Genomic DNA, 22965 nt, shown 5'->3' on the forward strand with positions numbered 1-22965 from the left:
TGAGTTGTATGTTCTTCATACATTTGTTCTTTATACATTTTGGCTATTATTCCCTTATCAGATATATAAGTTGAAAATATCTTCTCTAATTTAGTAGGTTGCCTTTTGATTTTGTTGGTTTATTTTGCTATGCAGAAGAAGCTTTTTAGTTTGATGTAGTTTTGCTTCCATTACCCTTGCTCCTGGTGACAAATCTAAAAAACCATCACCAAGACCACCTACCACCTTTCCCCACCCCTCAATTGTATGGTTTCACATTTTTCATTTAAATCTAATCCATTGTCAGTTTTTATATAAGACAGTAGTCATTTCATTCTTATGCATATGCTGTCCAGTTTTCCCAACACCTTTTATTGTATGATCTTGGTTCCTTTGTCATAAATTAATTGGCCAAATGCGTGTAGGCTTCTATTGTTTCATTGACCTATGTATCTACTTTTGATTACTATAGCTTTAAAATCAGAAGTATGGTGCCACCAGCTCATATTGCTTTACTATTTGAGTTCTTTGTGGTTCCATTGAAATTTTAGGTTTATTTTTGCGAAAAATGCCATGGAAATTTTGATAGGGATTGTATTGAATCTGTAGATACTTTGAGCAATGTGAACATTTTAACAATAATTCTTCCAATTCATGTGCACAAAATATTTTTTCACTTATTTGTCTTCAATTTCTTTCATCAGTATTTTAGTTTTAACAGGTGTTTCACCTCCTTGGTTATATCTATCCTGAAGTATTTTATTCCTCTTGGTGCAATTATAAATGGGATTTCCTTAATTCCTCTGACAGTTTTTTATTAATGTGTAGAAGCACAAAAGACTTTTATATGTTGATTTCTTACACTTCAAGTATACGAAATTCACTTATTCTAACAGCCTTTCTGTGGAGTCTTTAGTGTTTTTGTAAATAGCATCATGTTACCTGCAAATAGTGAAATTTTACTTTTTCCTTTCCAATTTCAGTGCCTTTTATTTATTTAGCCTAATTGCTCTGACAATCTGAGAACCACTAGGGCTTCCAAAACTCCGTTAAATAAAAGTAGTGAGAATTGACATCTTTGTTTTATTCCTGATCTTAGAGGAAAAGTTTTTAGCCTTTCATTGTTGAGTATGATGCTGGCTGTGAGCTTGTCATATAGTACTTTTCCTCTAAATGCACTTTGTTGAGAGTCATCACAAATGAATGTTGGATTCTGTCAAATGCTCTTTCTGCATCTACTGAGATGATGATTTTTATTCTTCACTTTGTGGTAGATCACATTGATTAGATGTTGAATCATGCTTGCATCCCTGAAATAAATTCCACCTCATCATAGTGAATGATCCTCTTCATGTATTTCTGAATTCAGTTTCATAATGTTTTGTAGAGGATTTTTGTCTTTATTTTCATCAGGGATGTTGGCCTGTAGCTTCCTTTTATTGTGGCATCTTTGCTTGGTTTTAGTGTTAAAGTAACATGTCTCGCATCAGAATCACCTGGAGGCCTTGCTGAAGCACTGATGTGGGGATTCACTCTACACATTTTGGATTCCACAGAATTAGAGTGGAGCCCGATACTTCGCATTTCTCTTAAATTCCTGGGATGTTGATGTTGCCGATGTGGAGACAATCTGAGATTAGAGATTATGCAGTTTCTTCCCTGCAGTTTAGGAGAAACAGATAGCACTTCTTTCCCTTCCCACAAGTTTTACTTTGTACTGCTGCTTCCATCTTCATCCCCATTCTACAATTATTTCCTTTTTTCCCAGCACCTTCTATAAGCACTGACTTCCCACCTCCTGTTGTCTGGATGCAGAGACTTCCATTTTTTAAAACACAAAACAAGTGCCCTATCTGACCATTATTTCTGTGTCTCACACATCCATCTATTCACTGCCAAGTTTCTAAATGATATCCTGGAATCAAAACCTCTACATTCTGTTACTTTTCTCCATTACTTAGATCACCTCTGAATTAGTTAAGAGTCCTAGCAGGAAATAGCACTCTCAACTTGGGAAACTACTGAAGGACTCTTTATAAGAAAGTGTGGTTGCAATGGATACTAGCAGTAACCTGGGCTGGAAACAACGGGAGGTCTTCTGCCAGTCCTAGAACGATGGGTGAAGGGAAACCGAATCTGGAGGGAAAGTGCTGTGTGGAGAGTGAGCTATCTGAGGAGCCGTGACCTGCCTGAGAGACATATGGCCCACAGCAGTACCATGGAGGTGAAGGGCAGGGGAAGAAAACACATTTTCCTCCTGTCAACATGCCAGTGTTTTGCTAGTGTTCCAAACTGGCTAATATGACCAGAAACCAGAGGTTCCCTAATCCTGGCTGGTAAAATCCTAGAGTTCAACCCTATTAAGACATAGGAGTGGGGAGAACAGAGAATGGGTCTGAGGTACAAATAGAATACACCTAGAATCATCCGCCCCTTTTGTTCTTTGGCATATATTCTTGTCCTTTATTTAGGCAACAAATTTATGTTCTCAATGTAAGAAACATACAGAGTCCCGAGGCTATCATTTCATAAGAGGTTGATATCAATTTAGTCATACTCTTCATGAATACAATGGAACTTTCTCCAGGATAGATCATATATATGCTAGATGATAAGGCAGGTCTCAATAAATTTAAAAGACTGAAACAATACAAGATCCAAATTTAACAAAATTAAATTAGAAATCAACAATAAAAGGATATTGGGGGGAAATTCCCAAATATTTTGAAATTAAACAATATACTTTAAATAATCCTTGGTTCAAAAATGAAATCAAGAAGAAATCAGAAAATATTTTGAACTGAATGAAAATGAAAACACAACATATAAAAAATTATAGAATGCAGCTAGAGCAGTGCTTACTGGCAAATTTATAGCTTTAAAAGACTTTATGTTTTAGAAAGAAGAAAGACTTTAAATCAATAATCTAAGCTTAAACATCTAGAAAAAGAACAGCAAATTAAACCTAAAGCAAGCAGAAGAAGGGAAATAATAAAGATCAGGGTTGAAACCAAGGACGATGCAGGCACAATAGGGAAAGATCAAAAGGAACCACAAAGTTGATTCTTTGAACAAAACAATAAAATTGATACGATCAAGGAAAAAAGGAAAAACAGACTACCAAAATCAAGAATGAAAGTGGGGACCTCACCACCAACTTTACATAAATTAAAAGGATTAGAAGTAAATGCTATCAACAACTTTATGCCAACAAACTAGACAATTTAGATGAATTAGAAAAATTCCTAAACATACAAATTATTGAAACTGACTCAAGATACAGAAAATCTCAATACGTGTATAACATGTAAAGAGAAAGAAACTGAATTAATAATTTAAAACCTTTCCACAAAATCCATATCCAAATTCTAGGACACATAGGAAAAAAGGACTACTTAAAACAAACTATGAGGCCATCACTAAACTAATTCTAAAGGTAGAAAAAAGGGCAAAGGAAAACCACAGACCAATATCATGAATTACAGAAACAAAAACCCTTCATGAAATACTCGCAAATCAAATCCAGCACCTCTTTTCCAAGGGGCTGTTAATGGTCCATTTCTTGACCTACTGGTAAATCACTGAACTAAATATTTTTCTCTTGTGCACTTATGTCTGTGTAATGGTTCAAGTTTAATGATTTAAATACACACAAGAAAGAAAAGAGTGCCTAGTTCTATGCCTTCAAACTATAAGTAACAGTAAAAGATAAGGACTAACAGAAAAACAAAAATAATGGCAGAATTTTACAAACTCCCTAAAAAGGTATAAAGTGTTCAGAGGAAATGGGAACATAATTGATCCATGTATGCTACTCTATTTTTTGAGGTGGTATGAGAAGGAAAAAACAAAAACTTTATAAGAAAAATAGAATTGGGGTTGCATTTATCATGGATGGGTAGAATTTCAATAGGCAAAGAAAAAGAAAAATTTAGGTAGAAATATGAATGAAAAAACCTTAAGGCTATCTGGGAGAAACACCAGGTCAGGTTTGGCTCTACCACTATATATACATATAGATTAAAAAAAAAAAATCACTGGAAGCCCAAGGTGAGCAAAGTATAGAGGGAGTAACTTAAGTTTTCAGAGCAGGAAAATATGCTTTTGGGGGTATTTTTTGAAAGTTAAAGAGCTGAATGTCTTGGACCAGGAGAAAGAGAATAAGGTGGCAGTTAGGGGACTCTGGCAGTTAACTGGACCACTTTCTCAACCTTTCAGCAGTTGGCAAGGTCAAAACTATTCATGTTATTTGCCTTTTTCAATCTCAATCTTTCAAGTTTCCAGACACTATATGACTTTTGTTTTCATACCAGATTAAATGTGTAAATAAATATGAGAGTCTAGGGGTCCTCTATTAAACCAGGTGGTAAAGACCTAAACCTGAAATACTGAGTTACATATTTTTATATATGAAAATATAAAACAAGCTCACTAGTGTAATTTTTTGTAAAACAGTTTTTTCATTAGAAATGTCATTTATGTTAGCATGCATTGGTTTATGATTTTTTAATGAATCTTACAGTCTGTTGTAACTTGCAATACATTATATATGATAGATATGTAATCAATATAAGTGAAAGTTGTTTGGGGTCCTCAAAAATTTTAATCATTATAAAGGGATCCTGACACCAAAAAGTTTCAGAACTTTCAGAGAGACTTAAGGACATACAACAGAGAAGTACTGATAAGAATGAAATGGTGAAAGAGACGAAGAATTCAAAAGTTTATGACTTAGGAGAATGACAGATTAAGAGAGAAGGAAATAAAAAAGATCAGAAAGTTTGGGAAAGGCAAAACTGACAAGAATTCAGCTTTACCAAGTAACAACATGTAAGAAAATGAAGTATTTATAGGGTCTAAGATATAGTTTGATGGTCATTTTCAAGCAAAAGATACACATAAACATTACCATGAATATCTTGGATCACTTGTCCCCAGTTCCTTGGTGGAAGGTTGTGGTAGCTTCTTCTGAAAACAGCTCTTAAATCAATAATTCTGGAAGCTTCCAGACTATATTTATTTTTCTTAAGTGTATTTTAATATTTTCTTACTCTTGGCTAAATTACTATAGACAGTTAGAAAGAGGCAGATAGCTATAGAGGCGGACCAGACTGAAAAGACAGAATTCTCATTACTCATTTTCTCTGGAGTTTACACTCTTTTAATTTATACAATAAAAAGATATATAGGGTTGATCTATTAGGCTTCCTCAAATCTAAAATTTTATGAATCAGTTATCAACCCCCTTCTCATGAACTAAAAAATATACCCCAGCTTCCAGAAGAGTTATAGAACAAACCCAGAGATTAGCTATTAAGTAGCAATACCTTTCTCCATCAACTGTATCTGTTGTTGTTCCTCTTTACAGTAAGTCCTAAATCCTAGTATTTTGTCAAAAAATATGACTTTATAGCTCACAGACTTCTTGATCTTGCAAACTTTAAGCATATACTGCTCTGACACTTCTATCCCCAGCAACTCTCCACCCAGTCAACACCTTTCCAGGCTAAGGAGTTCTATAGCAAGTGTCGTCAGTCTTAAAAACCTCTTCATCCCACCGATCCTTTAAATTGCCCACTTCTAGAGTTTAAGACTTTCTCCAATTCATGAGATTAAAGATGAATTAATTATTGTAGGCTGAATAATGTTAGGGGAAAAAACCCATTACTTCCCTAGACTTTTTGGTCATAATATATCAGGTTGCTTTCATGCAATCATTTACAAATCAGTTTATAGCAGTGCTTACCTTTCATTTCAACAGCAAAAGAACTCTTTCCACTCACTCCAAATGAAGTTTTATATAATACTCTACTATATAAAACAGGCCATAAAGTGCAATTACCCTCAATGAGGTTGGTAAAGACCTAAAACCCCACAGACTTGGTCAGGCCCTGCCGCTCCTTCACATCCCATCCACTGAAGGCCCTTAGGTCTGCTCCAGGCAGCAAGGAGCACATCAGGAAGATCATCATTTTACGGCATCTTTAAAGATGCCACGATGCATGGAGGAGTCAGAGGTTCAAATGCAGGAAAATTACTTCAGAAAATCTCTTTACAGCAACATCAGTAACACATTACAAAAGTTGTTTTTTCTCAATTTACTCAAATGTACATAATATAAAACTTTTCACAGATGCATTTTAGGAACATTGCCCTTTTAAGCAGTGGCTAAACAATACATGATATTAGGAAGAATCACTGGTAATTTCTCTTATAATAGATGTCAGTAGAGTACAAGATATTAAACACACATCAACAGTGAAATGGATCAAGATTATTTTTTTATTGCACATTTGCTTACAAGTTTGCTGCTTTGGGAGGAGCTAAAAAGCTCAAGTGTTGTTAATTTCAGCCATATTTCATCAACCTCATTACAGCAGTGATTTGCCTGTATGTTCCCCGAGGCTTATTATTTCCCAGAAACATTAACCTTCGCAATTTGTCTAGGCGCCGGAGCAGATTTAATATTTGTTGTTTTAAAATTTTAACCACTCAGAAACAACCCAAACAGCACACTGTAAAGAAAACAATGTTTCTGTCTGTTCATATAATCCAGGCTCAGAAAATCTGATTATGTAACATTGCAAAGGTAACTATAAACCAAATTTCCCCCACACTATTCAATTCCTGTATGTATAATTAAGCATTTACTTTAGAAAATTTTAACACCTTTAGGAACTGATTCTTTCACAATTAGGCTTTTGATAAGGTCTCCTCTCCCTATCAAAAAACAATCCCCACAATGACTCCTAATTTTATCTTACACTAAGCTGCTCAGAATAGTTTTATTTCCTTTCCACAATACTCCACAGATCAATGCAAAATGGAGAAAGTGCTGTTCCAACTGGAATAATATGGCATTCAAACAGCTCAAGCTTTAAAAATCAGGCTAGAACCCAAAGCCTGATGGAAAAAGACACAAGAATGGAGACATAAAACTACTAATAGCAAACACAAAATTTTGACCATTAACAGATCAGAAGTAATGGCTGAGGCTCCTACTTTAAGCTCATCAATGTCACACTAAAAAAAAAAAAAAGATATTTGGCAAAACTCTTCTAAATTATTTATCCCAAATGAAAGTTATTTTTAATCCATCACTCTTACATTTTACACTTCAATCACTCATGTTTTCCTTTTAAGACTATTCAGAAGAAATAATTCTACTCAAACTTAAGCTAGTAAGTTTTTCCTCTCACACATTTTTACATAAAAGGTTACTAAAATCACAATTCTGAAGAATTTCTTTTTAATCATACAAACATTATATACTTAAAATTCAGTAAAGAAATTATATCCTTTCATATTCTATCCAGAATGATCAGTTACCAAATTTGTATGAACTCTTTTTCCACAGCATTTACTTGTAACAATCACAATTTATGAAACTTATATCTCAACTCCATGGTGAACTAGCATCCATGCTTATTCCACATAGGTACTGCCAGTGGCCCCTGTGGTGTCCTTTCAACAACGACAAACTCATCAGGGTTGCCAAATGCTTCATAGAAAACCAACAAATCCTGTATTGCACGCTCCTCAATCTGAAAGGAGGAAAGGAAGAAAACTTGCTTTACTTTTTGAATTACCCCTTTCTATGCCTGCAATACAGAACAATAGGTATCCTGCAAGGAGAAGGGCTGAGGCCTGAGCTACAATAATCAGATACCCACCTTTCCTTGATTTTAATCTTGAGCAGAAGGAAAAAGAAACTGAAGATAGCAGATGGAATCCATTCATTGCAATCTCTCATCCTGTGAGATACTTCCTGTTATTGCACAAGTTGTCTAGCTCTTTGAGCTCTTTAGGACAACGATGAGTCTCGTCTGTTTCCTAAGCCTGGCTCTCTGGTTTTCAGCTAAGTTTATGGAATCTTAGTGTCTCTCAAATAAGTTCTGTTCTCCTTAAGTTAGCCTGGCTGGGTGTCTGTGGCTTACAACCTACCAACTCTGACTGATACAGAAGCCAGATGGAGAGCTAGGTAAGGCCAGCTCTCTACTGGCCACTTTAAAAAACTAAAACAGTCCAAAGCATCACCAGTGCTAAAAATATTAGCTTTACACAATTTAATTTTTATTATCCTGAATACCTTCAATTAATACTTGCTGGATGCTTCAGTTTTGTTTTACACTACATTTACATTTTACTGTGCTAAATACACATGCACCTCTGCAAAGCAAACAGAATTTTCTTAAGACCTAAGAATGAAATACAGTATATAGTTCTTACCCTGAATTAAGCCCAAACATGAATTAAGCCCAGGCATGTTACTTACCTGAATCAAAGCCAAGGGCTTCTCTCGGCTTCTGATAAGAGCTGCTTCCTGCTGTAGCTCTTCTTCTACGATAGATGCGAAAGTGACTGGTGCTACCATGGAAGGAACGGTCAGTGAAGAAGACAGCCAGGGACTGAAAGTATAGGAATAATGAGCTTTCAGTCATCTTGCCAAATTTTTGCACATAATATCTCCCCTGAAATACTCTTTACCAGTGTTGCATTGTCTCCTCGTGACCTAGAACATAAGGGGACCTGGAAGCTTCTGCATTCAAACTTAACAGAATGACGAGGTGAGAAAGAGAAACAGGGAGAACTGATATTTGAATCAGGGCTGTAAGGTTTGGAAACGCCAACAAGTGGAACAGAGCAAAGCAATATAACAGAAAGATGACTCAAACTGTGGAGCAGAGTATTCAGATAATACATTTCTACTGATACGATCCTCAACTCTCAGTGTTCTCTCCCAGTGCCAAACCAAGTCTAGCTTTGAGGTCCCAAAGCTGATCAATTAACCTTACTTGGGACTGTCTGGAAGTGGTACATCTGAAATGTGGTTGCCTTCTCGTCCTGGGGAACCATGAGTAGAACATCTGCAAAACAAATGCCAAAACTGGAGATTAAAGCTTTTAGTAACATTAGTAAAACTGCTTATTAATAGAAATACAGAGAAGAATTGCAAGGCTCTGACTCGAGACAAATTAATTTATGAAGTCAGACTTACCTTTGAAAGTGTAAATAAAATAACAAAAATCTCTAGATAATTATAAAATTATGTGTATAAAATATCATGGGGGAAGATCTTACAAGATATTGGGTCTGTTCTTCAGAAACAGAGTCACAAATGTAGAAAACAAACTTTATGGTTAGGAGGGGGAAATGGGATAGGCAAAGGATAAACTGGGAGACTGGGATTGATATCTACACTACTATGTATAAAAGAGATAACCAAGAAGGACTTACTATGTAGTACAAGGAGCTTTACTCAATACTTTGTAGTGATCTATATGGGAAAAGAATCTAAAAGAGTGGGTGTATGTACAATCGATTCACTTTGCTGTATACTTGAACTAACACAACACTAAATCAACTACACTCTCCAAAAACGGTCTGTTTCTTTCTAATAACATTCATATAGCCAATTTATTATTTAAAAAAAAACACATTAGGAAATAGACAACTCTTTGAAGACTGTTTTACATTAATAACATTTTATGAATAAAAGTGACAGGTTAGCACAAAGTTTCAAAATATATAAAAACACAATGGTCAGCAGCCAAATTTTGTGAGGGACTCTAATAGTATAAATACTGTGAGCAACAAAAATACAGAAAATGCTTTGATACCCCAGAGATTATAGATAGGACAGAAATTTGTTTTATTCAGGTACAGCTGACATACAATGTTAATTACTGCTTACTGCTGTTCGGCAAACTGATTCAGTTATATATATCTATATATTCAGTTTTGGTTTTTTTTTTTTTTATATTCAGTTTTTTAGAAACACTGTTTTCCATTATGGTTTTTCATAGGACACTGAATACAGTTTTCTGTGTTACACAGTGGGCCCTTGTTGTTTATCCGTTCTGTATGTAATAGCTTACATCTGCTAACCCCAACCTCTCACACCATCCTTTCCCCACCCCCCTTCTCCTTGGGAACCACAAGTTTGTTCTCTATGTCTGAGGGTCTGTTTCTGTTTCATGGGTAGGTTCGTTTCTGTCATACTTTAGATTCCACATATAAGTGATATCATATGATATTTCTCCTCTGTCTGATTTACTTCACTTAGTATGATAATCTCTAGGTCCATCCATGTTGCTGCAAATGGCATTATTTCCTTCTTTTTTTATGGCCGAGTGGAATTCGGTTGTATCTATGTACCGTATCTTCTTTATCCTTTCCCCTGTAGATAAGACATTTAGGTTGCTTCCGTGTCTCGGCTATTGTGAACAGTGCTGCTAGGAGCACAGGGGTGGCATGTACTTTTTTGAATACAGTTTTGTTCAGATATATGCCCAGGAGTGGGGCTGCTGTGGTAATTCTGCTTTCAGTTTGCTGAGGAGCCTCGATACACTGGCCACACCAACTTACATTCCCACCAAAAGTGTAGGAGGACTCCCTTTATTCCACATCCTCTCCAGCATTTGTTATCTGTAGACCTTTTAATGACGGCCACTCTGGCTGGTATGAGGTGGCACCTCATTATATTTTTTTTGTATTTCTCTAATAATTAGCAGTATTGAGCATCCTTTTGTGTGCCTACTGGCCATCTGTATGTTTCCCATTTTTATCTTGTTGAGTTTTATGAGTTGTTTATATATTTTGGAAATTAAGCCCTCATCAGTTGCATAGTTTGCAAATATTTTCTCCCATTTCATAGATGAACTTTTCATTTTCTTTATGGTTTCCTTTGCTGTGCACGAGGTTTATTTTTATTTCTACTGCTTTGGGAGGCTGATCTAAGAAAACATTGGTATGTTTATGTCAGAGAATGTCTTGCTTAAGTTCTCTTCTAGGAGTTCTGTGGTATAATGTCTTACGTTCAAGTCTTTAAGTCACTTTGAGTTTATTTTGTGTATTTTTGTATATGGGGAGAGCGCGTGTTCTAACTTCACTAATTCACATGTGGCTGAGAGAAGAGAAATGTAAAACACACTAAGAACTCACAAATTAGATGAGGAACCAAGATATAAAATGACATAACAGAAAAGAGTTTAAGAAAACAAAACTTAAAGGTCTACTGACTGTAAAGATTAAAACAACCAAATAGATTTGGTCATCTGAGAAGGTCTCACAGAAAAGACAATAAAAAGGGTATAGAATGAGGGAGGTAAGAAGCATTCCTGTAAGGAGAAAAATGAACAAAGGAACTATGAGAGAGCCCCAGTTGTGGAATTTTATGCTTAGAAAGATACCTAGAAATTACTTAGATTAATCGACTGCCCTCATTCAGCAATAAGCAAATTTAGGTCTAGATGGGCTCTACAACAGAAAGTCAAACAGAGCATGAATAAATGGGGCCTAAAATACTGACTTTCTGATTCATTTATGCACATTTATTTGGTATATGTCAGTACTATGGTACTGAAAATCAGGTTAAAACCCAGTTCTCTTCACTCTGGTAGAAGATTTTTTTAAAGGTATTTAAGTAATGATAAAGCAATGTGAGAGTAGATAATTGATATTTACATCAATATGTACAGAGTACTATGGATTCACGGGAGAAATTACATAACATGGAGAAGGGTATATACACTATTGGCTTCACTGAGGAAATGACATTAAAGCTGACTTGGAGAGCAGCACAAATACGTGCAACAGTTCAAAACTGTTGGCTTAAGTAAAGGTGGGTTGTTCTCTTCAATGAACTGAATGACTGGATTAAGAGATTAAGAGGGAAATAAAGTTAAAATGAAACAGGGTCAGAGTACAAATGCACCAAGAACTAAAATGTTTAAACCTGATGTGTGTGGGCAAACAAATTTACTGAATCTATTTTCATATACATTATCTCATTTAATCTTTCTAATACTCTGAAGAAAGCATGTATTGTTCCTATTATATTGATTAGGAAACTATTAAAAATACTCAGAGAATATTTGATAATTTGCCTGATTAGCAAGCTGGGTAAATGGTAAAGACAGAACTCAAATCCAGGCTTTTTTCACTCAAAATACAGAGTATTTTCCATACACTGTAGCACAGAATACGGTCCGTTACAAGGATCTTCTAATTCTCTAAGGACTGATTCAAATATCACCTTTTCTCTCTGCAAACAGAACTGAATATAAGGACTAAAGTATCTTGTATAGGTCTTGTTAAAGCCAATCAATCAGAACTTACTTAACATTATATAATTTATAAAGTACTATCATATGAATTACCTGATATAATCCTTGTAACAAACCCATAGGATAGGCATTACTGCTGTCATTTCAGAAAGGTTCACACTGGACTGCTATAAGAATTATACCCAACTCAAATGTGTTTTGTAAGATGTCAGAATTTTTTCATTAATGATTTTCCAATGGATAATGTTATTAATTATAAATTGACTCAAACATCTTTATCAAAATTTCATCTTAGAATGAAGTAAAATTGCTAAATAGAGCTATGACTAAACAAATATGAAAAGAGTATAAGCTTTCCAATGATAAATAATAGCATTATTAAGCCGCAGGTATTTGCAGCATAGAAACAGACATCCCAATGATAATCTTATAAAATTTAGCCTTCTGGAAATAAAAGCAACATAAAAGGGCTGGCTAAAATCTTTCAAAGATTTTTGTTCAAACTGAGGAACATTAATCTTGCCAAATTTAGACTTCAAGAGAAAAACTTACTTTTTGCTCACATGGTTGACAATTATTTTTTTTATGGTTGACAATTATTAAAAATAATTTTGTATTATCGCAATTATAAAGATTTTATATAAAATTAGATCTGATATAATGATTTTATCTCACATGTAGTTTTCCTTACTAATTAGAAATGCAAGATCACATTTTCTTCCTAGAAGCACTTAAGCGGGTATTTAAGTGAAAGGAAAATGAAAGAAAACACATTAAAATGGAAAAGAACACAGAAGTAACAATAAACAAACAAAAAGTGCATAAACCTCTCTTTTCACATCAGTAAGTAACTTTGCCATTCTTTTATTAGCTCCCTAGCCTGGGGGTGGGGGATGATCACATTTTCTACAATTAAGACAAGAATGTATTATTTGTGGGATGAGCCCTCCATCCCTGCCAGAGTCCCTAAAGTATTCCTGTCTTTTTGCTCTAATTCCCACTACTTCCTCTCTTTATACTGCCCTTTCTCCTCTCTTCTTTTAAAAATCCCATAAATATATGGCTATTTGATCATTATGTTATGTTAAGATAAATAATCATTTAAATATATAGCCATAAACATAATGATCAAAATATTTGAGATTGAATAGGAAAAGTGTTTATGAACTAATGCTCAAACTTTTCCTCTTCAATGAGGTTTTTCTGGACAGCTCTAGCCCATGGTCATTTTCCCTTCTCTGAACCACTCATTCAGCATATAGTCATACATTGCCATGTGACTTCTTTAACACTGTTATATTACACTGTATTTTTGTTCTGTCAGTTAACTTCCATGTATGCATATTTACACTTACCAACCAGATTTCAAACATATTTCAGGCTGGGTCTGTGTATTATACTTTTATATATACACCCAAGAGAGGCCAGCAGAATATGTATATAAAGTGTCCCATAATCTGGTGAATTAATAAATATTCTACTTTATCTGTTATATATTATTTCCTTAAATACAGCTCTCTTAATGGTAACATATTTTCTATGATGACATTAAAAATGAAATCAAAGCTGTTTTCTTTCTCAGTGACCAGAAGACAAAAAACTATTTAAAACATTAACTTCCACTTGCCAAACACCCAAGCTATTGATAGCAAGATACTATCATACACTCCTTTAACTAAAATGTCTAAAGCACTGTAACATCACACACTACTTTTCAGTTAATAGCCTGATGTTATAGCACACCCTAGCGATCAACTATGAAACCACACATCCTTAATATTTTAAAAGATAAACAGTATCTATCCAAAGAAAATTAGAAAATTTTTGAAATACATTCAATATTTAAAATGTAAAAATGTTACAAAACAATCTTAACATTCACACCTTGACATTTATACATCCAGGGCAAACAATATAGCTCATTACATTAAAATTGAAATAAGAGCTACAATTTTGTTTCACTTATTCTTCCCCTCCGTTCACCAGATGATCACTGAACACCTACTACACACTAGGAAACATTCTAATCAGTGATAAGCAAAAGTCAATCTTCCTTGCTCTCACTGAACATACAGCTGTGGGAACACAGACATTAAAGGACTAGTATTTGAAAACACTGGGCTTCCCTGGTGGCTCTGTGGTAAAGAATCCACCTGCCAATACAGGAGACATAAGAGACACAGTTCAATCCCTGGGTCAGGAAGATCCCCTGGAGGAGGGGATGGCAACCCACTCCAATATTCTTGCCTGGGAAATCCCATGGACACAGGAGCCTGGTGGGCTACAATCCATGGGGTCACAAAAGAGTCGGACACGACTTAGCGACTAAACAACAATTCGAAAACAGTAAACAAAGAATCACACCAACAGTAAGTTTACGATAGTTCCCATGTCATCCACAGGAATACATTCCTAGTCCCCTAGCGGATGCCTGAAACTGCGGATGGTACTGAACCTTATACACACTATGTTTTTTCCCCATACATACATACCCATGGTAAAGTTTAATTTCTGAATTAGGTACAGTAAGAAACTTACAACAATAATAAAACAATTATATAACAATATAGTGTAATAAAAGTTATGTGAATGTGCTCTCTGGCTCTTTCAAAATATCTCACAGAAACATAAAGCCTTTTACTTCTATGTTCTGAAGTATGATAGCAAAACTAGCATGAATATTTCATGGGTAGAAGATTCGTTTATAACATAATCGTAGCACCCTAAAGACACAAATTTTTCTCTCCTCTCCTTACTAGGTTGAGAACTTTCCACTTTTTTTTTTTTTTTTTCCACTTGAAGCTTTCATTTAAATGGCTTCTCTTTGGCATATTTGAATTGTCAACATCACTACTCTTGTGCTTTGGGGCTGTTATTAAATAAAATAAAGATTACTTGAACATAAGCATCGTGAAACCCCAACAACTGATCCGATAACTGAGACGGCTACTGAGTGACTTGCGGGCAGGGCACACTGGACAAAGGGGTGATTCGTGTCCTCGGTAAGACGGTAAAATGGATCAGGCAAATGGTCAGGATGGAGAGCGATTTCATCACGCTACTCAAAACGGTGCAGAATTTAAAACTAAAAAAATTGTTTGCTTCTGAAATTTTCCATTTAATATTTTCACACTAGAGCTCACAGCAGGTAACCAAAACCATGTAAAGGAAAACCGCAGACAAGGGGTACTCCTCAGACTGTGGTAAATGTGACAAGCAAGAAGAGCCATGAAGGCATGTAACAGGAAACTGACCCAGTGAGAGAAGTCAGGCTTCTTCAACGCTTTGACTGAACAGAGACTGGAAGAGGTGAGTCAACAAGTCAAAAGGCAGTCAAGTGGGAAGAGGTAACTGGCATTTGAGAAACTACAAGGTCAAGGCTAAAATACAGAGACCATGTTAAAAACTAAAGAGGTTGACAGGAGCTAGACTATATCAGCCTTGAGGGCCATATAAGAATTCTAGCTTTTATCCTACGAGGTAAGATTTGCATTTAAAAATACACAAACACTAGCCAAATATGCCATAGAGAAGGATAAAAGGCTATATGGCAACACTTGTTAGGCGGCTTACTCAGACGGCCCAGGTAAAAGATTACAGTAGTCTAAATGAGGGAGGTGGCAGTGGAGATAGTTTAATACACAAATGGGTATAATACTAAAGAGCTGTAACTGGCATGTCCTGCTGACAGACTGGATACTGCTGAGGAAGATGATCATGTAAAATGTGCGAATGACATTTACTCAGGAAATCAAGAATAGGCTGGGTTTATGTTTTGCCTGTATTTTTGCTTTTATGAGAAGGCTATGAGGAAAATGTTCAGTTTGGTTTGGGACATAAAAGTTTAAGGTATTTCTGAACATCCAAATAGGATGGCAATATCAAAGAAGGCAGATGGAGACCTAAGTCTGAAGCTCAGATGACAGATGTGAACAGGCAATTTAACTTTAAGAGTCTTTCATGTATAGCTGATAACTGAACAGAGAAACTCATGAAACAACACAGAAAGAACATAAGTGAAATGAGAAGATAACCTATAAGTGAACTTCAAGTATGATGAGTCATATAAAAAGCCCATGGTGTTGGCAATATGGAGGCTACTTCCAAGTTTCAGTTTAGTTGTGGGACTGGAAGCCAGAAGAAGTAGTAAGTGGGCAATGACAGCTCTTTTGAGAAATCTGGCTGTGAAGGAAGCAGGGAATGGGGAACAACAGGACAATTCTAGAAGAAAGTAAGGAGGCTGAGTGAAGGACTGACTTCCCTCGCCACCCCCCACCCCCCACCCCTCCACATGATGGAAAGAATCTACTTAAAAGGAAAACACTGAACATCCATGAGAAAAAGAGAAACAGTTAATAATTTAAGCCTTCATTAGTGGACCTGGGTTAAGATACAAGCACAGGTATAAATCGAACCCGCATCTCTTATGTCTCCTGCATTAGCAGGCAGATTCTTTACCGCTGAGCCACCAGGGAAGTCCATAATGACTTATTTAGAAGATCCTAATTGAAATAAATGGGCTTCCCTGGTGGTTCAGTGATAAAAGAATCCACCTGCCAATGCAGGAGACATGGATTCAGTCCCTGGGTCGGGAAGATCCTCTGGAGGAGGGCATGGCGATCCACTCTAGTATATCTTGCCTGGAGAATCCCATGGACAGAGGAGCCTGGCAGACTACATACAGTCCATGGGGTTGCAAGAGTCAGACATGATTTAGGAACTGAACAACAGTGAAAATAAATACTATACAATTAAAACATGAGAAATAAATTGAATATCGAGGCTGATAAACTTCCTCTTCATAATGTGTTGTCACTTTTGTATAAGGTTGGTCTTCTCTTTTGAACTAAGTTCTGTATGAGCAGGGGCTATGTTAATTTTCTTCATCATTGTAACTCTATTATCTACTATAATGTCTGATACACATATATATGCTAATATATGTTAATATTAAGACATCTTACATTGCACCCAATTTGTATTTATGAGCCTATCACAATAGCTTTAATATTCCCTTAATCATACATAAACATTATATAAAAAGGTTTATCTGTTTTACACATTAGAGTTTGATTTAAGATTTTTATTTTAAAATAACATTACACTGCCAAAAGTATTTGAAAAGTTAGATACAGAACACGACTTCTTTAGATCCTTTCTAATCTGATTTTCTGTACTATAAGTAAAAGGCTCAAAAACTACAGTCACAAATATACCTATCTGTAACAAGAAAGCCAATTACAAAAACAACAAAGCTATGTTTAAACAGTTCATCTAAACCTGCACTTCCCAGTGTTGTGAGAAGACTCTGGCATTCCTCAGGAGCTGCTTACAGGACAGGTGAGGCGACAGTAAAGCTGTACGTTCCCTAGACCCCTCTCTTCACTCCAGTCAGAGAAGTTTGTATTACCTGTTTGATACGCTACAATTCGACGAAAGATCTGATTTTTAAAAAGGAGTTGGGGGGGAATCTGACAATGAAAAACTGTTTAATCATTATGAAAAAAATTATTAATCTGGCCACAACTAACATTTTTAATTACATTTTTATTTTGTCTAAAACATTCTAGGGAGTATAATATATAGGAGATGTCATATTAGCAGAAATAAGGTAAAAAAGAAAAACTCCATTTAGTCAACCTACTTGAAACAGTTTTTCCTTCCAACATTGGCCCAATGTCCCAAGAATGTTTGTTCCCTTTTGAACGATAATTAAAAGAGAATTTACATACCATGGTGGGGAAACTTTTTTAAAATACCACTTTTAATCTATGTTTAGGTTTTCATGTAGGCATTTATAATATGAAACATGTTTTTAAAATACATTGGACTTTGACAACTAGTATCAAAAACAGCTAGAGAAAAAGATGGAAATACCTAAACAGATTCAAAAAAACTTGGCTGCATCTCAAAATGGATGCTAAGTGAAAGAGATTTTTTAAAAAGCATGTGTGGAATGATTCCACTGATATAATAAAAGTACAGAATATAAAAGTTAATCCATAATGACAGAATCAGGTTAGTAGCTGCAAGGAGACAGGATGGGGAAGGACTGTAAAGGAGCATGAAGAGACTTTGGAGAATGGTGGTTAATAGTCACCAACCTGAATAGCTGGTGATGATGGTTTCACAAAGGTATACATATGCCAAACTTCAAGTTGTATACTTTAAATATATATAGTTTACTGTAAGCCAATTATCAAAATATATCTTAAAAGTAAACATGTTAATTTTGAATGTAAAAAGAATGTATAGAAACCTGCCTTATAAATTTTTAAAGACTATTTCAGAACATAAAACCACTATAAGAACATTTAAAGGTAGGAAAATGTTTATTTTACCTTACAACTTTTGGAGACTGGGAATTTTCAATTCCTTTAAAACAAACTTTTTTGACATGATCTCCTGAGCTCTGGCCAGTAACAGATTTTTTTTCTTCTACTAAGAAATCCCGGAATGACTTGGATGAAATTGAATGTTGAGAAGATACCCTGTAGAGAGACAACAAAGATCATGGAAAAACATTCATTTTTCTTAAAAGGCTGTTGCTGAAAGCAACGAGGGGACAATGAAGTGAATATATACCAAAAATTTTAGTGATATAATTACAGTTTTCAGTGTGATGTTGGATTTTTGCTGTCAATTATAGACTAATGAAAACTGTGATAAGAAAAAACAATCAATGGAGATCAACATGGGTGACAGCCCAGATACTGAAATTAGCAATGCTTTTAAAAACAGTATTATAACTATGCCTCAGGTAACAAGGAAAAATATGGTTAGAATAAATAAGTAAGCTCAGCAGAGGGAAAGTGTCTATCAAAAAGACACTATGAAAAAGAAGAAAACAGAAATTCAAAGGCTTTAATATTCAACAACAAAATTCACTGGAGGGGTGTGACAGCAAGATTGGAAAAGTCTAAACTGGAAGATAAATTTTTTCAATCTTTTCTTCTGATTAAAAATGTTTTATTGATTTAAGTCAGTCATGGTGACTTAAGGTAATATTAAATGTAACTGGAGACCCAGAAAGATAGGAGATAGGGCAGATAAAAATATCCAAAGAAACAATGGCCATCTCCAAATCTGGTGAAATCCATAATGTGAAAGAACTCAAGAATTTTAGCCAACCCCAAAGAAGAAAAATGTAAAAAAGAACATACTTAGACACATAGTGGGCAAACTACTAAAAACTAGAGATCAAAAAAGAAATCTTAAAAACAGCCACAGAAATCCAACACAGTATGAAAACACCTGGCTTATTTATTAGAATGAAAGTCAAAAGAGAAACAACATCTTTAATGTGATGGGGAAAGGGAGTCCCCCCACTTAATTACATTAAAAAAAAAAGCATTAACCAACTTAAGCCATAATGGATTCCTGACCCAAAGGACCATAAACACTGGTTGTTTTAAGCTACTGTTTAAGGTAATTGGTTACAAAGCAATAGATAATATAAGATAACAATTTCAAAGGACAATAAAGAAATATTATAAATAACTATGCAAATAAATTTCACAATTTATAAGAAATGGACATACCCTCATCAAAGATAACAAAAAATAAATTAGAAAATCTGCATAGACCTGTATCTAAACAAATGAATTAATCCCACCAGCTTTTTACTGTAGAAACTAACAAATTGATTCTAAAATTTATATGAGAATAGAAAAACCTAGATTAGCCAATGCTGTCTTAAAAAAGAAATATAAAACTGGAAGAAGATAAAATAAGTTACTGTAATCAAGACAGTGTGGTATTGACATAATTATTAACAGATCAATGGAACAGATTAGAGAACTCAGTAACAGGCCCTCATGTGATAGTCACTTTACTTTCAATAATGGAACTGCCAAAGCAAACAAGTGGGAAAAAGTGTTTTTTATAGAAGAAAATAAAAAGGCCTTTATTTCACACCATACCCCCCAAATTATTTCAAGATGAATTACAGACCTAATGTAAAAGCTAAATGTCCTGGAAGAAAATTGAATTACAGACTTAATGTAAAAGCTAAATGTCCCAGAAGAAAACAGATTATCTTCATAACTTGGTGGCAAGCAAAGGTTTCTTCAGACATAACCAGCAATAACTATCAAATTAAGGAATGATAAATAAGACTTAAGCAAATCAAAAACTTCTGCTCATTAGAAGATATCATTAACTGACCGGGCTATGAGGGAAGCCCTAAGAAAACAAAAAATATCTGTAAAACATACATCTGACAAAGAACTTTTTTTTTTGGACAAGCCAAATCTAAGATTTATATAAATGTGGTTGACATTAAAAATAATTCTGAATAAAAAGAACAAAATCAGAGAAACTGCACTATCTGATTTTAAAATGTATAAAAGTTATCATCAACAAGTCAGTCTATATGGGCATAAACACATGCACGTAAGTCATATGAAACTGAGTGGAGTCCAGAATTAGACCCACACATACACGGTCAACTGAGTTCCACCAAAACTGCCAAGTAACAAAATAGAGCAAAGACAACCTTTTCAATAAGTTCAGCTGAAACAACTAGTTATCTGCATGAGGAAATAAAAATCTTGCCCTGTACCTTATCCACATACAACGAGACACTTGATCACAAAAGCTAAACTAAGGAAACATCTACATCAAAACAAAAAATGTTTGTAACCTTAGTCAAAGACATGGAGATACTAATACCATCTCCTTCCTTACAAAGGTTGTTATATGGATCAAATGTTAACTTATGGTAAAATATTTAACAGTACCTGATACACAGAAATGCTATGTAAGTCTGTACTATCCACAATTTTCACAGCATTTAACAAAATTTGCTTAAAGCAAAAAAGACGACAATGAGAACACAAATTCTGATATGAAGAAATATAGTCAATTAACAGGCATAATATCTTTCCTTCCTAAAGTCTGACTTAGAAAAACTAATCCAGAAATGTAACTTTTTAGGTATTAATCCTGGGCATCATTTTCAGAAATCCTTAATAAGTCAATATTATGAACAATATAAAAAATTTCCTAGTCAAACATTAATTTCATCTATTTTATTTCCTCAGAAAACAAAGTGAATACAAATGCTAACCAGTTAATTCCTCCCAAAACTAAATTCATACTTTGAAGAAACCATAAAATTCACACCAGAGTAAACTCATAAACTATTTGGGGTTCCCCATAAAAGATTAGCAAAGCCTTCTAAAATCCTATTATCTTATCTGAATTCAGGGATTCAGTTCAGTTGCTCAGTCATGTCCGACTCTTTGCAACCCCATGGACTGTAGCACGCCAGGCTTCCCTGTCCATCACCAACTACAGAAGCTTACTCAAACTCATGTCCATCGAGTCAATGATACCATCCAACCATCTCATCCTCTGTCATACCCTTCTCCTCCTGCCCTCAATCCTTCCCAGCATCAGGGTATTTTCAGATGAGTCAGTTCTTCGAATCAGGTGGCCAAAGCATTGCAGTTTCAGCTTCAGCATCAGTCCTTCCAGTGAATATTCAGGACTGATTTCCTTTAGGATCTCCTTGCAGTCCAAGGGACTCAAGAGTCTTCTCCAACACCACAGTTCAAAAGTATCCATTCTTCAGCACTCAGCTTTCTTTATGAACTCCCAACTCTCACATCCATACATGACTACTGGGAAAACAATAGCTCTGACTGGACAGATCTTAGTCAGCAAAGCAATGTCTCTGCTTTTTAATGTGCTGTCTAGGTTGGTCATAGCTTTTCTTCCAAGGAGCAAGCGTCTTTTAATTTCATGGCTGTAGTCACCATCCGCAGTGATTTTGGAGCCCAAGAAAATAAAGTCTCTTTTTCCACTGTTTCCCTATCTATTTGCCATGAAGTGACAGGACTGTATGCCATGATCTTAGTTTTTTGAATGTTGAGTTTTAAGCCAGCTTTTTCACTCTTCTCTTTCACTTTCATCAAAAGGCTCTTCAGTTCCTCTTCACTTTCTGCCATAAGGTTGGTGTCATCAGCATATCTGAGGTTATTGATCTTTCTCCCGGCAATCTTGATTCCAGCTTGTGCTTCATCCAGCCTGACATTTCACATGATGTACTCTGCATATAAGTTAAATAAGCAGAGTGACAATTTACAGCCTTGACATACTCCTTTCCCAATTTGGAACCAGTCTGTTGTTCCATGTCCAGTTCTAACTGTTGCTTCTTCACCTGCATACAGACTTCTCAGGAGGTGGGTAAGGTGGTCTGGTAGTCCCATCTCTTTCAGAATTTTCCACAGTTTGTTGTGATCTACACAAAGGCTTTGGTGTAGTCAATAAAGCAGAAGTAGATGTTTTTCTGGAACTCTCTTGCTTTTTCGATGATCCAACGGATGTTGGCAATTTGATCTCTGGTTCCTCTGCCTTTTCTAAAGCCAGCTTGAACATCTGGAAGCTCATGGTTCATGTACTGTTGAAGCCTGGCTTGGAGAATTATAAGCATCACTTTACTAGTGTGTGAGATGAATGCAATTGTGTGGTAGTTTGAGCATTCTTTGGCATTGCCTTTCTTTGGGATTGGAATGAAAACTGACCGTTTCCAGTCCTGTGGCCACTGCTGAGTTTTCCAAATTTGCTGACTTATTGAGTGCAGCACTTTAAACAGCATCATCTTTTAGGATTTGAAATAGCTCAACTGGAATTCCATCACCTCCACTAGCTTTGTTCGTAGTGATGCTTTCTAAGGCCTACCTGACTTCACATTCCAGGATGTCTGGCTCTAGGTGAGTGATCCCACCATTGTGGTTATCTGTGTCATGAAGATCTTTTTTGTATAGTTCTTCTGTGTATTCTTGGCACCTCTTCTTAAATCTTCTGCTTCTCTTAGGTCCGTACCATATCTGTCCTTTATTATGCCCATCTTTGCATGAAATGTTCTTGTCTGAATAACTAATATATATCTGATTGACCTAACCACCAAAAC

At 35.4% G+C, this 22965-nt stretch overlaps 1 protein-coding gene across 2 annotated transcripts in view; it reads right to left on the reverse strand.

Moving 5' to 3' along the window:
- Positions 1 to 6243: 6243 nt before the first annotated feature.
- Positions 6244 to 22965, reverse strand: part of IBTK (inhibitor of Bruton tyrosine kinase) — a 93257-nt gene continuing 76535 nt past the window's right edge. For both annotated transcript variants that reach the window (XM_061131854.1, XM_061131853.1), the window contains exons 26-29: positions 18389 to 18538; positions 8775 to 8846; positions 8255 to 8387; positions 6244 to 7523 (exon numbers count right to left, since the gene is read on the reverse strand). In XM_061131854.1, coding sequence (XP_060987837.1) covers positions 7392 to 7523; positions 8255 to 8387; positions 8775 to 8846; positions 18389 to 18538 — 487 coding nt within the window. In that variant the 3' untranslated portion in view covers positions 6244 to 7391. The remainder of the gene's footprint in view (positions 7524 to 8254; positions 8388 to 8774; positions 8847 to 18388; positions 18539 to 22965) is intronic.

The sequence above is a fragment of the Dama dama genome, chromosome 28 (genome assembly GCF_033118175.1).
Source record: "Dama dama isolate Ldn47 chromosome 28, ASM3311817v1, whole genome shotgun sequence".
Classification (NCBI taxonomy): Eukaryota; Metazoa; Chordata; class Mammalia; order Artiodactyla; family Cervidae; genus Dama; species Dama dama.